This window comes from Corapipo altera, unplaced genomic scaffold (genome assembly GCF_003945725.1).
Source record: "Corapipo altera isolate COAL_440 unplaced genomic scaffold, ASM394572v1 50, whole genome shotgun sequence".
Taxonomy (NCBI): domain Eukaryota; kingdom Metazoa; phylum Chordata; class Aves; order Passeriformes; family Pipridae; genus Corapipo; species Corapipo altera.
In genome coordinates, this window is record NW_020884889.1 from 13,934,586 (window position 1) to 13,949,237 (window position 14,652).

General features: G+C 36.3%; 1 protein-coding gene across 3 annotated transcripts in view; it reads right to left on the bottom strand.

Annotated features, from left to right (window-relative positions):
• Positions 1-26: 26 nt before the first annotated feature.
• The window catches only part of LRRC49 (leucine rich repeat containing 49), a 43,373-nt gene continuing 28,747 nt past the window's right edge, over positions 27-14,652 (bottom strand). For all 3 annotated transcript variants that reach the window (XM_027644517.1, XM_027644516.1, XM_027644518.1), the window contains 7 exons: positions 13,998-14,081; positions 9,854-10,005; positions 8,577-8,814; positions 7,146-7,331; positions 4,013-4,122; positions 3,184-3,337; positions 27-1,138 (listed from right to left, as the gene is read on the bottom strand). In XM_027644517.1, coding sequence (XP_027500318.1) covers positions 932-1,138; positions 3,184-3,337; positions 4,013-4,122; positions 7,146-7,331; positions 8,577-8,814; positions 9,854-10,005; positions 13,998-14,081 — 1,131 coding nt within the window. In that variant the 3' untranslated portion in view covers positions 27-931. The remainder of the gene's footprint in view (positions 1,139-3,183; positions 3,338-4,012; positions 4,123-7,145; positions 7,332-8,576; positions 8,815-9,853; positions 10,006-13,997; positions 14,082-14,652) is intronic.

Consider the following 14,652-nt stretch of genomic DNA (forward strand, 5'->3'; position numbering starts at 1 on the left):
TACTTCTTTACAGTATCTGTGAAGGGTAAAATTGAAGAATTTATTTTTATTGATAATATGAAATTTTCACACAGTCACACAGAAATGAATTACAACTCAGTAGTAGTCATCAGTCTCCTTACCAAATGTAATGCATGCACTTTAGCTCGTTTGATCTTGGCAAACTTCAGAAGTAAATAACTTAGTAATCAAGAAACAAAATAAATTATATTAACATATTTTAACACAACAAAAATAAAGCTTAAGTGAGCTACCTTGAGTTCATATCTTACCTATAATAATTCACATAAACTTACTAGTGAAATTAATGAAAAACATTTGAAATCAAGTTTGGGGAATTTGTTTAGTTGAGAATCAGGTTCATTAAATGTCAATATGCTGAGCACTCATGACACTGATGTGAAAAAGTGTTCTCTAATCTCACAGGTTAAGCAACAATAATAAGTCTTCATCGAGTTTAGGGTGTAAAAATAATTTATTAGCTTTTGGTCATAAAAAAAATCAGCTACTATTTTTGATTTTTTTTTTTTCTCTAAACAGCAGCAGTCAAAAAGGTGACAATTGAAAAGTGTTCAATAAAAAATAAGGCAAGCATTGTAAATTTGTTCCTCAAAAATCAATGCTGTAGCACTACAGAATCAAGGGTAGCAGAAAAAAAATAAATAATAACTTAGTAAAACATGACAATCACTGAGTTATCTCACCAGTGCTATCTCACTGCTTTAGTTGGCCAAGGAAGCATTGCTGAAGCAGTATGAAAGTCAACTTGTATTTCAAAACTATTGACAGTTGATTAAGATTTCAAGGCATCCCTTTGGGTGGGGAGGTGAAGTGTGCCACGGTGATGGCAATTTTATATTCTACCGGATGAAGTTTGTAAAACATGATGGAATACTGATCCCAAAAGCTTGCAAGACAACACTCCTTGGCTCTACTGTTTTTGCTCGGTGATCCTCTGCAAGCAGAGCTTCATGTAGGAATTTTTATTGCGGATTTCTATCACTGCGTCTCTGACGAGCTCGATGAACATCTGAGGCCAGAGCTTCTGCAGCGACTCGTTCTTCAGGTTGATGTCAGCTGCCTCCTTCACCAAGGTCTCCACGTATGTCTGGCAAAATGCTTTCCTTTCCTTGATTTCCTGCATGAGAGAACCATTACACGTTGTATAAGGAAGAGGGGGGAAAAAAAAAAAAGGTTAAACGAGAGCAAATAAAAAAAAAAACCCACAAAAATTTCATGAATTAAGGGACACAGCAATTAACAAGCAAAGAGGTTATTGTGCACTTTCTTCTCTTAGTTTTAAGTCTCATGGCCCAGGGTCTGTGGTGAGCAAGAGAATCTTAGTGTATTCATAATATCCATGCTATATTAATTCATTAATTATCTGAAATCAACTTTTAAGTGGTCATAAATAACTTTTAATAGCATTAACTATTTCTGTTGCCTTCTGGCATTGCAGTGAAAATTTACAGAAACTATAAAGCACTAAACCACTTTTCTTCCTTCTCTCCCTTTCCAGCACTTCATCATCACAGTACAACAGTTGGAGAGTACATGTTTATCTACCTGCCCTAACAAGCACATCACCATAGAAAAACATGCCAGTACATATCCTTTTCAACAGGCACTCTGGCAAGTGCATGGCTCCTAATGAGTATTATGATAGATACTGAAGCAAGTTGAACCTTTAAAAATTAATAAAAAGATACGGTGCTTTGTGCAGCTACTATCTCTGCATTTTAGTAACTCAAACAGTATTAATCTCTGTTTCTGCAAAGTTTCTATAAAATGCCATCATAAGTGTTGAACAATAAGTTATATTGGTGCTAAATGTCTAACTAGTTTGATGTATGGCATTGTTTAAAATGCTGGATCATGCTTCAGGCCAGCGAAACAGAAGTTTTCTTCAATGAGTGACAAAGCAGAGAAAATACTTTCCACTGGTTTCAGCTAAAAACCCAAATTATTAAACAATGACTCAAGGCTGTCATCTTTACCAACATGGTTACTGAGGTGCATTTATCATGTCAGTTTAATGTTGGTTTGGCCTATCTTACATCCTGCAATATCTGCTGCAAACACAGTGCTATAGCCAAGGACAAGGTGGGAATTGCTGCACTGGGAAGAGAAAACAATACATGTATTTCATGGACTGCACAAATACCAAGCTTATTTTGTTTTATTATATTATATTTATTATATTTATTATATTATATTGCTTGTTCCATGGTAAAGGACAAGAGGAATACCTCACTGCCTTACTCCATGCTATTTGAAGTTTTAAGAGCTACAATCACAGCTTTTGAAACCAAAATGTTTTCTTAATTTAATCCCTCCACACATGCAGCCACTGTCTCTGCTCTATGCTGTGGATCTGAGATAACAAAGCCACGGTGCAATAACTGAATTCAGTGATTACTGAACTTGTTTAAATTTCTTGCACTAGAAGATTTACCTACTTCTACACAACTAAAAAGCAAATAATGGGACAAATGTGGCAATTAGGGTTATACAGCTAGAACTCATGATGACTGCTCAGAAAGGAGACTGTGGCTGAAAGAATCATGTTCCCTCTGGGAACAATTTCCCTCTGCCCAAGCAAAAGAGTGAGCAGATCAGAAACACAAACTAAAACAACCGTGACTGATGCACTTGTCTGAAATAAGCCAGCTTGCAGTTTTATTAATAATTAAACCTAACACATTTCATATATATTTACTTGCCTGTAGCTCATTTAAAAGCTAGGAAAGAGCTCTTTATTGCTACAGCCTACACTCTCTGAAGTGCTGTCTCAAGGTGTTTCTTCACCAATTCATTTTGGGAAAATCTAACACGTGCAATATATATTTTTCTTTGTAAAAAACTGTGCTCGCTTCTTATATTTTAATAATTGAGGTACATTTTGTCAAGAACATAAGGCTGGTAGGTGAGAATGTATTTCTGAGACAGTGGCACTGTTCAGCAACTACTTCAGTAAAGAGAGAAACTGAGCATTTCCCAATACTCTGGCAAAGATCAGTCAGATGAAGTGTTTGATCAGGTATGTAAATATGTTAAGCAGTGATATTTTAAAACCATCATTCTCAACAGCACAACTGAAACTTGATATCTAGACAAATTCCATGGGTAGTAGCCTAAGGTTACCTAATAGAGAATAAAAGTATTTTTTAATGATACACTTACCTCAAGCTTTTCCATATGGAAGTCCTTTGTCATGTAATTCAATGTTGCTCGAGTTGTGCTTTCCCCTCCATTTCTTCTGTTCTCACTACTTTCCTCACTCCCAACCCCAGATTTCTTGCCCTTTCCCTCTAGCAGATAATGGAATTGCTTCCTCCTGTGAAAAGATAAGAGGTTTACAGTCCTAATTATTGGAATTTTTTTTAAGTGCAGATGTTTCTAGTGATTGTGAGGGTTTTTTTTTTCTCCTTTTGAACACATATTTTTGAGCTTTCAACTATATTGCATTCTCAAGCTAGTCAAAATACATATGATTCTAGATATTCCTTCATTAATTTGCCTCTATACAATTGACCTTGACATATATCACATAGCATCTCCTAAATAGGAAGTCTTGCAGCTTAAACTTAAACTCATTTCTAGAAGACTAAAAATAGAGGGGTTTAAGCACCCTTTTTTTACAGTACAACTCCTAAATCTGTCAACTGTTACAGTCACCCACTATATAACACCCACAAAAAATAGCCAGTTTTCATTGTCAAAGTCCAAAAGTCTTCACCAAGACCAATACAATGGAGAAGTGAACAAGCAGTACATTTGTATGCATGTGCCTTTTCACTTTACTCAGCAGACTTCATACAAATCGTGTGAAAACCTCTGGCTACAAAGACCAGGAGATGGTTACACTTGTGCAGCACGCAGAGGACTTATCATCTGCAAGATAGTTTTTGTGAAATTACCTTTTTACCCAAAAAGAATTTACCACAACAGTGTGCAAAAGAATTTAACAACACGTTCTGGACAAATCCCAGTTCTGTTCATTGCGTTTTACCTGGATTCTCCAAATAATGAAAGTACACGATAATGTGGCAGCTCAGAAGATGCTACATATGCCAGGATGCCAAAGAGCCTTTCTGCCTTTACAACATCATCTTCAGTGACCTGTGAGAGAGTGGGAAGGCAACAAAAATGGAAAAAGTTACACTTTAATATTAGCACATTCATATTTCATTACACATGTACATGGAGAATTAACTCAGACTCGTTACACAGGACACTGCAAACAGATCTGTTCCAGGCACATCTTCAAAACAGATTTGCTTTTACTGGCACTTCAAATGTACTTTAGAAGAAACCAAATGGGGTAGTGGTGCTTGTTTGATTTCCTGTAATTCTGGAAATTCCAGTGTATGTACTGTGCGTCATGAGAGTCTTTGTGAAATGAGGAGTTTCATAACAGTTTCTTACATTGATTTTCTGAAGGCCAGACACAGCAATTCTGCTCCATATTGCCTGCACTTGCAGAAGGTCTACTGGAAAATTTCTGATTAAGTTATGCTGGAGAAAGATTCTGGGCATGCACATGTGAAAAGGTAAGTTACAGATTCTCCTGTTTTGGCAGAATCATGGAGAAGACCTTATAGAAAGAGAAGCTTTAGAAGGGAAAAAAAAAGTATTTTCTCTGCATTTTTCAACTCATTTTTCAACTCCCCAAAATAAGTGTTCTTCCATTACACTTCTCTAAATATCAACCACACTGTTGTGTCACCATTAAGTTACAGATATCTCTTTAAACTAATTTTCAATGCTTGAAAAGTTTTCAGAATTCATTTTATACAAAATTGAAAAGTGTAAAGAAGGTGAAGGGGCTCATTTTTTGGTGGTGGTTGTTACTGTTTTCTGTTTGTCTTGGCTCATAACCTCTGGAGACCACGGCCTGTGGATGGCCAGACTGTGAACTGCCTTCAACTGCCAAAAGTTTGTTGGCACAGTTTCTGGACTCCTGGCTTTCCACTGAGAGCAGAAGCAATCTTTATGAGCATCTAAATCTGACCTGGATAACACTGGATGATGAAACTTACTCACTGACTTCTTAACTTCTGGATCAAATTTAATTTCCGTTCATCCTGTAACATATTTTGGGAGAGCAACCCATTATTAAATAAATTCAATACTCACAATATTTACTAAGCAGTTCCAGACAAACTTTGTGTTCTATATTATTCAAATGTATGACTAAAATGGAACTTTGATCCACATTAACAGACTTCTATTATATTCTTGTTTAATGTTTATGGACTATTCAATCTACTCTTGCCTAAACTATACTGCAACAGCATAATGCAGGGATAAATTCACCAGAGAAAACAAGACCAGGAAATTAGAAATGTAAAGTCAACTGCATTTTCACAGTGTTTAGATTTGTTCATTTTCACTTCAAATTAAATAAGTCTTACTTAGTAGCCTAGGAGTAGATGGTCTTGCTGAACAGCCTGTAACAGAAGAAAGGTCTAAAACAAAGAGCACAGAAGGCAGCTAGGGAAACAAAGCCCACTGCAGGCAGAAATGCCTGCTGGAGAAAAAAGTGATTTTAATGTATTTATTTATGTTAAGAGAAGCATAAGGACCAGGTCAACAGAGACCAGCAATGCTGAATACACTCTCCAGTTCACAAAAACTCATGTTCTCTTTCTTACTGCAGTGCATTGTTTGCTCCATTAATCACAAAAAGATTTAACGGTAGTATCACATAAATGTAAGGCTTCATGCCTGGGTCCTGCCAAGTGCAGGGGACAGGCACCAACTGTGCCAACAGGCCCAGCTCAGGGAATGTGGTGCATCTGTCACATTGTGTGCCACACCACGGCTGTACAGTTTTCTGTAGGGTTTGGTAACTGCAAACCTTGACAATTTGGAATTAATCTGAGATTACTGTCACTGGGAAAAACTTCAAATAGTGTTTCTCAACTAAGAGAGTTTGCTTCTTCACAGTAAATGTAACAATTGGACAAGGGAATAGAATCATTGTTGGGGGAGATGAACACTCAGCTTCTAGCCTGGAACATGAACTGGAGAAAATAAAAGCTTTGTTATGCAGGGGGGTTTTTTATAGTTTAAAAGTGCCAGAGTTACGCAATTTATTTAGTTAATTCAGTTAGTATATATTGCTTTTACTTCACAGCTCTGTGAACCTCAGAGTTGGCAACATAAAGAGTCTCCACAAACACTGCACACAAATGGTGATCAGAACAGCAGAATCTGCACATTTCCCTTTCTGTCATCTAAACGATTCTCTGCCGCTGATCCAAGGTCTGAGAACACACGTCAGGGGTTGTGTTCTTTACATTGAAACAGTATTTTCCATTACTGATGTTAATCCAAAAGGTGATATACATCTGCAAAGCTGGATGCCATGATTTCTGCTGTAGGATAATGAAAAACAGCAATCAGAGCTCATCTCTTTCCTCAGCTTGGCTACGACACTTTTCAAATGATTAATGACACTAGGAAAAAAGTTGTGTGCACATCTTCATATAGTGTGGTCTGGCTGAAAAAGTTTGTTGAGGACAAAAATGTTCTTGTCATACATATTTAAGATGTGATCTATGTCCTACAGAAGATCGTGCTGTGCTACGTGTGCTCCCTTTACTCAACTCTCCCCAAGAAATATTAAATTCAAAGTTTTCCTTCAGAGACTGAATTTCCTGAGCTTGAGATTGTAACAAAAAGTCTACTTAAACAGTTGTGTTACTTTTTCCTGTGATAGCCTTAAAGGAAAAAAACATGATTCTATGATATTTTGTAACACTGGAAATTTCAATTTTAAATAATCATATTCTGTAAATCACTAAGGAGTCTGTCAAACACACACTTTTGCATAAGTATTCAATGTCAGCACTGTGATCTTCTCAAACACAATAAACAAGTGCCTCTTAAAATCAAGTAAAATCATGGAGTTTATTTAACATTAATTGCACATATTCAATATTATTAAATTGTATTAATTTTAATATCTATTTCACAACAAATTACATGGTGAAGTCTACTTAAATTTTTTTCCCCTAGTACTGAAAAGACCCTGACAGGGCTGTGCTCGTTTTATTATCAATTCATCTGCTCTTTTAAAAAACAACGCTAACTGACCCTGTGAGACCAATGATAAGAAAGGAGGGACACTGTCCTACCTTCACTCCATTTATCTTCTGCAGATTGAAATGGTTCAGCCTGAACAGAACGTAGTATTTCCACAGGGTGAAGTTCACAACTGGGTTTCCCTGAGGATCGACCGTCAGCTGCTCCATGCGATGCACCTCGGCCAGGGCGTTGAACTGCTGCAGCGCCACGAGGTTTGTCTCCTTGAACTTCAGGTGCTGAGAAAGGTCAAACCACAGCAAACTCCATAAAGAAACAGCAAAGAGTGAACCCACAGTTTTGTGCCACTCTGTTTTTGAAACTCAGACCAACAGCCGTGGGGCCGGCGAAGCAACTGAGCTCTTTTCCGCTTGAGGTCTTTGTAGCAAAACACAGCAATGTTTCAACTGCTTATATATTACATCTGTTAAAAGATGTCAACTTCACAGCCCCCATGGAATTTATAAATCCTTTACTAACAGCAATATTTTCAGTGTTACAAAAAGCAGTGATACTACTTGAGCAATGTTTACTTTAATTCTGAAAGCTGCAACATCTACACATAAAAGTAAATACAACACATGTTTTCAAAAATCTGACTTTTTTGGGCACAACACACTGGCTAAGTCATACCCTGCTGTGTTTGCACCATGCCCTACACTAATGATCCTATGAGCACCATATATCTGGCTACACAGTAGCATTACTGAGGGAAAGAAAAGGAGGAAAAATTGACAGGGAACATAAAAATTTAGTTTAAGATTCTGCTACCACCCACAAATTCCACCCCTCCCCTCACCCAAAACTATTGTTTCATTAATATGGATAAATTTGTCTCAAGCTCCCCACAAATTTATCTATTTCAATTAAACCATGAAGTTTTGTTATACTCAAAATCTTGAAAAGCAGCAACTCATACTGCCTGAGTTAAAAGTTGCTTATGTATGTCATCTTTATTTTACTATTTGCTTCAAAATGACTGATTTAAACATCCAAAGAGAAAAATGAAAAAGAGACATACTAAAGAGACATCTTATTTATGTTGCTTGGCTTCATCAGGAGTTGAGTAATTCCAAGAGCTGTACTGATTTAGTTAGCTATTCCCTTCAATTTTACTTCTTTCTTTTTATCCTATCAACTACCTAATCTTTGCACTCACAAGACAAATGAGGTCCTCCTGATACCATGGATCCATAACGATATTACAGAGCAGCAGGACTGTATTTACACACCAGTTTTTCAACTTCAAAATAATCAGCTAGGTCAAAGGAATTAAAAGAAATAAAAATCAGTCTGAAAAGGAATCTAAACCGAAGTATTGATTTTTAAGGAGTATCAAGTTAAATAATACCAAGAAAAGATGTAATTCATAACTGCATCTACTGACATGAAGGCACTCAAGGGTGACCGTGCTGAAGGAAGGTTCCATGAGGGAATGCACCTTCCATAGCTGTTCACAGAGCTGAAACCTGAGGCACACTCACCACACAATTAGGGAATTTCATCTTCAGTTTTGCCAGCACTTGAACAATTTCATCAAATTCTATGAACATAAAGGAGACTGTGACAATAATTCCAGCTGTTTGAACACTCCAGTTCCGATCCAGGCACTCCAGTGCTCCTGCACCATACAAGCCAAGAGTGTCCCCTTCCACTTCCACTAAGTGAGACTCTAGGACAGACAAGCCTTGTACTGCACTGCTCAGAATTGCATCAAGAGACCTGCAAAGGAAATAAAAATACAGTGATATAAATGACAGTATTTTGACATAATAACATCAACGAATGACAGTCCTTACTTTCACCAAAACCCAACTGCCAAATACAGTGGCATTTCTCAGCAATCATTCATTTTCAGGACCCCACATGGTTCTGGTTCAAAAACACTGAGGGCTGGAAAATCCTCTTTCCATCAGGTAACACTGCAAACGTTTTACTCCTTCAGCAGAAGGGCTCTGGGTGTATTTGAGTTGGTGGAGGGGTAAAATTAAATAAAGAATCCATTCATATTTTAAAAACTGCTTAAAAATGTTAACTCAGAAGGCTAACCTAGCATATTTTGTGTTGCTTTAGATATCTAAACACAACTTCAAATAATGTATTTATTTAAGCAATGTCCCCTTCACATTGTGTTTGCTATGTGAAATGTAAGAGTTATGACATGAGCAATCACTCAAGCATTTAAGTAAGTGTGTTTTAAACTATATAATGCCAGATGGCCACCTTTTAGATGCAAATAAGCAAGCTAAAAAGATAATATATTTTAAACCAAGAATACAAAAATTATCTTAGTTTTATTCCTAAGTCAAAAAACTGCTACTGTTAAATATCATGGTTGTGAAAGCAGTCCAATAAAGGATGCTGCTGTTCAAACTAAGAGCATGAATTCAACTGTGAAACCTCCTGATACACAAAGAGGTTACAAGTGTTTGTAATGCCCATACATCTTCATTTTGCTCATTTCAACTGAAGGCAACAATCTAAGTTGTCAAGGAAATGAACAGTCTTAAGAAGGCTCGGGAATTCATATTTAACATTTCTTGCAAACATGAAGTTGTCCACTTTTTAGCAAAATCACCTAATAATTTAGCTTGCTGTTTTATTACTTTTTAAATATATATTACCCTTTGACCAGTAGTAATAAGTAAGACATCTTTTTAGGATTGATTTGGATAAAGTACTTTCGACAATGTCATTCAGTGAGAAGTAGCAACCTGGAATGTGAGACACAAACAAGTAGAAATACTATCCAATAAAATACCTGCTTTCTTCAGGAAATACATATGCAGCACTGCCATTGATCTGACAGGGCTCACTGTCCTTATCCTGGTTTAAAGAAGCCTCAAGGGCTGTTCTGTTCTGCTGGATCTCCCACTGACGAGCAATGTTACAAATCGTTAACCGCTTCTTTTCCTGAGACAAAATACAGATGTCATATTAAGTTAAGACAGGGCAGTATCAACACATCTGTTTGTTCTGAAAGAAATATGTTGCTTAATGAAAACATTTTAAATGTTTCAAACTGAAGAAATTACAGTACTGGCTGGTGGTTATTCACTAAAACCAAGGTGCCATTCCAGTGTCAGTTTGTGTAACTGGCAGCAAACAGCTTCACAGGATTCGCAGTAATAGAAAAACAAGCAAAGTAACATAACAAATCCACAACTTAGGAAAGCATAAAGTTAAAATATTTAGTTTGGATAATCACAGAAGTCTCATTTTGACAGTCTGGAGCAGCCTGTAACACTCCTCCCAGAAAACAGGGCACACTGTTGCCCCACCCTCCACTGCTGCCAGAGTGACCCCAACACTTCAGCTGAGACAGCCATGCAACTGCCTTAAGGCTTCACAGGAATTGCAACATACTCTGAAAAAAATGATCTTCTGAAAAATGGAAAAGGTCAATTACACAAAAACAGAAAATTAAAATTACCTTCATGATCGATCCAAGGATTACAACAGATCTAAGTTCAAATATTCTGTAATAGATTTTTTAGGTAGTTTTTGTATTCTAGGCTGCTCTTGTCAATAAACCAGTATTTTAAAACTCTTTTAAGTGTTTGTTCTTGTGTAATCATGCAAATCATGTCAAATAACCACCTATATATAAAGAATAGGAGGTGTTCTATTGCATCATATAGATATGAATGATTTATTACAGTCAACTTTAAAAAGATAAAGAACAAGGTGCTTTGTAAGAACTCATGGATTGGCAGCTGAACTCTCACAAATGAAAGCTTGATTTGTTTTTTCTGAACTAGATGCAATTCTCAGAGTCAGTCATCTCACTGATGTACTCATCTCAGTCAGATCTGAATAGTGACTTTGAATTTCTGAGAGGAAAATATTATAGAGGAGCTTAGCATAAATTAAGTTTACATGCACAAAAAAAAATATCAACACTAACCACAAAATTATAGTCCCTTTTATCAAATAGGGAAAAAAAAGATAATTTATTTGATATGTCTATGGAGAATGGCAGGAGACCAGGGTAACTCTGATTTTACAATTTGAAATTAACACTTTTGATACATTAAGCATGACCTATACACACTGTGCTCCTGGTTTTAATGTATAAAAAGTAACATGTGACTCTTACCATCACATTTTTACCTAATTCCTTTCACACTGGGTGAGTTCTGGACATTTCTGCAGTGCAGTTCACCAAGAACGTTCCTGACACTACTCAGTGTTGGAAATATGAACTGTAAAGCACCACAAATGAATATTTCCTTGAAAACCAGAAGATAACAGATTAACCAAGAGCAAGCTCCTGCTGCAGCTATAATCCTCAAACAGCACAATTCATTTCAATGACTGATGATGCAGAGATGGAGCTTCTAGTCCTTAAACACTGATAAAAATCACATCCATAATTGTCTAGAACTGACACTGAAAGTACATGGAAACTACTACTTCTGGAAGTTTTTCCATTTAAAGAGCTCACAACTCTATTTCCCATTCCATTTGCCCAGAGAGTTCTGACACTGTCCTGTTAGAGGACATACTTCAGTGATGATTGGGCTCCACGTAACAAAGTGGGGCAAGCTGAAATAAGCAGCATTTTTTTTCCAAACACTTTCAGAAAATTCTGTTTGTTCTTGAGGCTGAGGGTCTCCTCACCACCTTAATTACTGTGCAGCTCTTTGTTAGTGCCCCCAGCTGTGGGCTGCTGGATTCCTACAGAGCTTTGAAAACTTCCAAGAATACATTTCACAAAGAGCACATTTTAGAGGTGTGAAGATTCTGCTAGCAATAACTTTTTCTTGTTCCAGTAAGTATTAAGTTTAACCTCCATTGGAAAGGAATTACATTCTCTATACATTTCAAAGCACACCTCAAAATTTACCAGAAGAATGGGTTGGAAGCAATAAAAAAATAGTGTGGAAAAAGAGATGAAGAAACCCTGCTGTTTGGGCAGACAAGTATCAACAAGAGACAAAAAAGAAAAGAGATGATCTTGATGAAATTAATGTTTTCATTACTGAATGAGGGCCTAGAATTTCATTTACACTTCATACAGTTTAAGAAAGTTTGGAGAAATGTGACTGTAACAAAAATTGCAGAACACAATTCTCTAAATATTTTCTTCACATTGAACTCCGAAGAAAATTTTACAGTCCACAACTTTTTGTGCTGGACATTGTATCTATGAGGAGATTTTTTCCTTCAATGCAAATGTGTGGAACAGGAAAAAAGCCTGAATCATAAGGACCCATTCACAAAGGAAAGATACATGAGATCACCAAATCATACAAAAAAGATTGGTATTTGGCCCTTACGCCACTTAACTAGTTGAAGATGAGAAATATATCTTTATTAAATTAAAAACCCTGCAATTTAATGTTGAAATCAAGTAATAATGGCATTACACATTAACAATAGTTTTTTCTTCTAAGGGTATTTTCCACTAGCAAAATGCCTCATGAAATCTGTGCCATCAGAGACAATGATTCCCCTGCTATAAGGAAATGGGACATCAAGAGTTAAGAACATGAACTACAAATAAACACCTACTTTTTTTCTAGTCAGAGACACAGTTATATTTCCAACAGCACAAATAATGCCACATGTGAATATTATTTACTAATTTCCCATTTTTTTTGTGCTACTAAGGACTGGCACCAACACTTCAAACCTGAAGAGACTTTACACACATCACTATCTTACAGAAAAAAACATTTCCAAACTCACAAAAATTCCCAAACCACAACACTGCTTAAAAAAACACCTCAAAAAACCCAAAACTGTATCTAACACTTTTTTATTATATTGGAGGTTTTTTTAAACAGAAAATATACATGGATAAAATATATAGGAAATCAAAATATGTTCTTAGGCACTAGATATGAAGAGGTTTTTTTTCCCCCCTCCAATTCATATGTTTAGGTTCTCAAGGGTTTTTTAAGACTTGTGGTTTTATTATACTTTATATTATTTTATTATTATATTTTAAAAATAATTTTTAAATACTTTTAATATGCTTATATAATTTTTAATATACATTTTATTTGTGTCTTTTTATTTTTCAGAGTTATATACATCTGCTAAACTTCTTACAGCCTCCTGCAACTATTTTCAGTCTAATCCCCTTCCAGAAATATGATTTTACCTAGGAAACTTAATATACATACATGAACATTTTTGTTTGCTTGTTTGACTGCCAAACTGAAAGAGTTTTCAGTATAGCCATTACTGGATGACAAAAAAATTCAGGCACTTTTTTCTTCTCCAGAGGAGAATGATTTGGAGACAAATGGTGATATTCATGCAGCAAATGGAATGTGGATGCTCTCAGATCCTTGAACTTTGGTCTCCTATTAGGAACACAGCTCATTTATTCAGCAGCCCCAGAAAGAGTATTCTGGAGTGCACCTCGGTCTCTCCTGCTCGGGATGTTCCATCTCATGTGTCAGCACTGACCAGGCCAGCTGTGCTGGGAGATAAAGAGAAGTGTTCTCCTGACAAAGACAACAGCTGGAGTCTGGCTGTGCTCTCATGGCAGCTTCGCTCCTTCTGCAGAAAGGAACAACTTCAACGGGAAAGAATGAAGGAAAAACTCCTTGGGAACACCCTGCGTGGCTGCAGCCAGAGCACTCACCTGACACTGGGAGGCCAAGTTCAAGGAATTTGAAATCACTGGAAAAGTTCTTTACTCTGCAATTAGGAAAGTGAAGTTTGCCCCCCATTTACATGTGTCACACTCATGTATTTAACTGGGGTTTTTTGCTAAAGCATGACTTGCCGATTTGACTGAAGAGAGTTTCAGTCGTGGAGTGCACTGTTCAAGCTCTAAAAAGAGAGTTTAAAAAACCAGAGGCATATTGGGATATGTAAGATCTTCAGCAAAAAAATATTAGAAGACAAATTGTTGCTGTAATCTGTAGAACATCCATAGGAAATACCTTAAGCAAGGTCTGTTTGTGGCTTTCACGCTTCCTTTCTTCCTCTTTCCTTGCTGCAACAGAGGCCATACGTCTTTCTTCTTCCTGGAAGTGAAAACAAAAAAACAAATTCCTAAAAGGAGGAACTAATCAGGTTCTGAAAAGTATTACTGATAAATTATTAGTATGTTTTTGTGTTGGTATTTGAAAGATAAATTTTCACTTCAACACCATTTTAGAATTTTTATCATTTTAACGTTTCTAAGTATTAGTAAAACAATAAAATTATTAACTACAAAGGCACACAGAATAAATAGATAACTACTCCAAGTTAAAAGTAATATTTGTAAAGGCCTTTGAAAAAGTATAAAGCAAATGGCGAGTATGACACTGAAAAAGGACATTTTTAAATATAACAGTGCAATGCACCTTTGTATCTTTGTAGCAGATTTTGCAATTAGTAGGACTTTTTTTCCAAGAAAAGGCATGCAGCAAAAAAACTGGGTTCTATTTATGCTTAATCATAATCCAAGACTAATTTGCATCATTATAAACTATTTCCAGGGGTTGCCTTCTCTTAGTCATCAAGGTAACATGAGAAGAAAAGAAACAAATAATTAGCATTATTTCTCAATATTATTACCTAATCAAGCAGAAGTCTCAAGAAGAAAGCCAT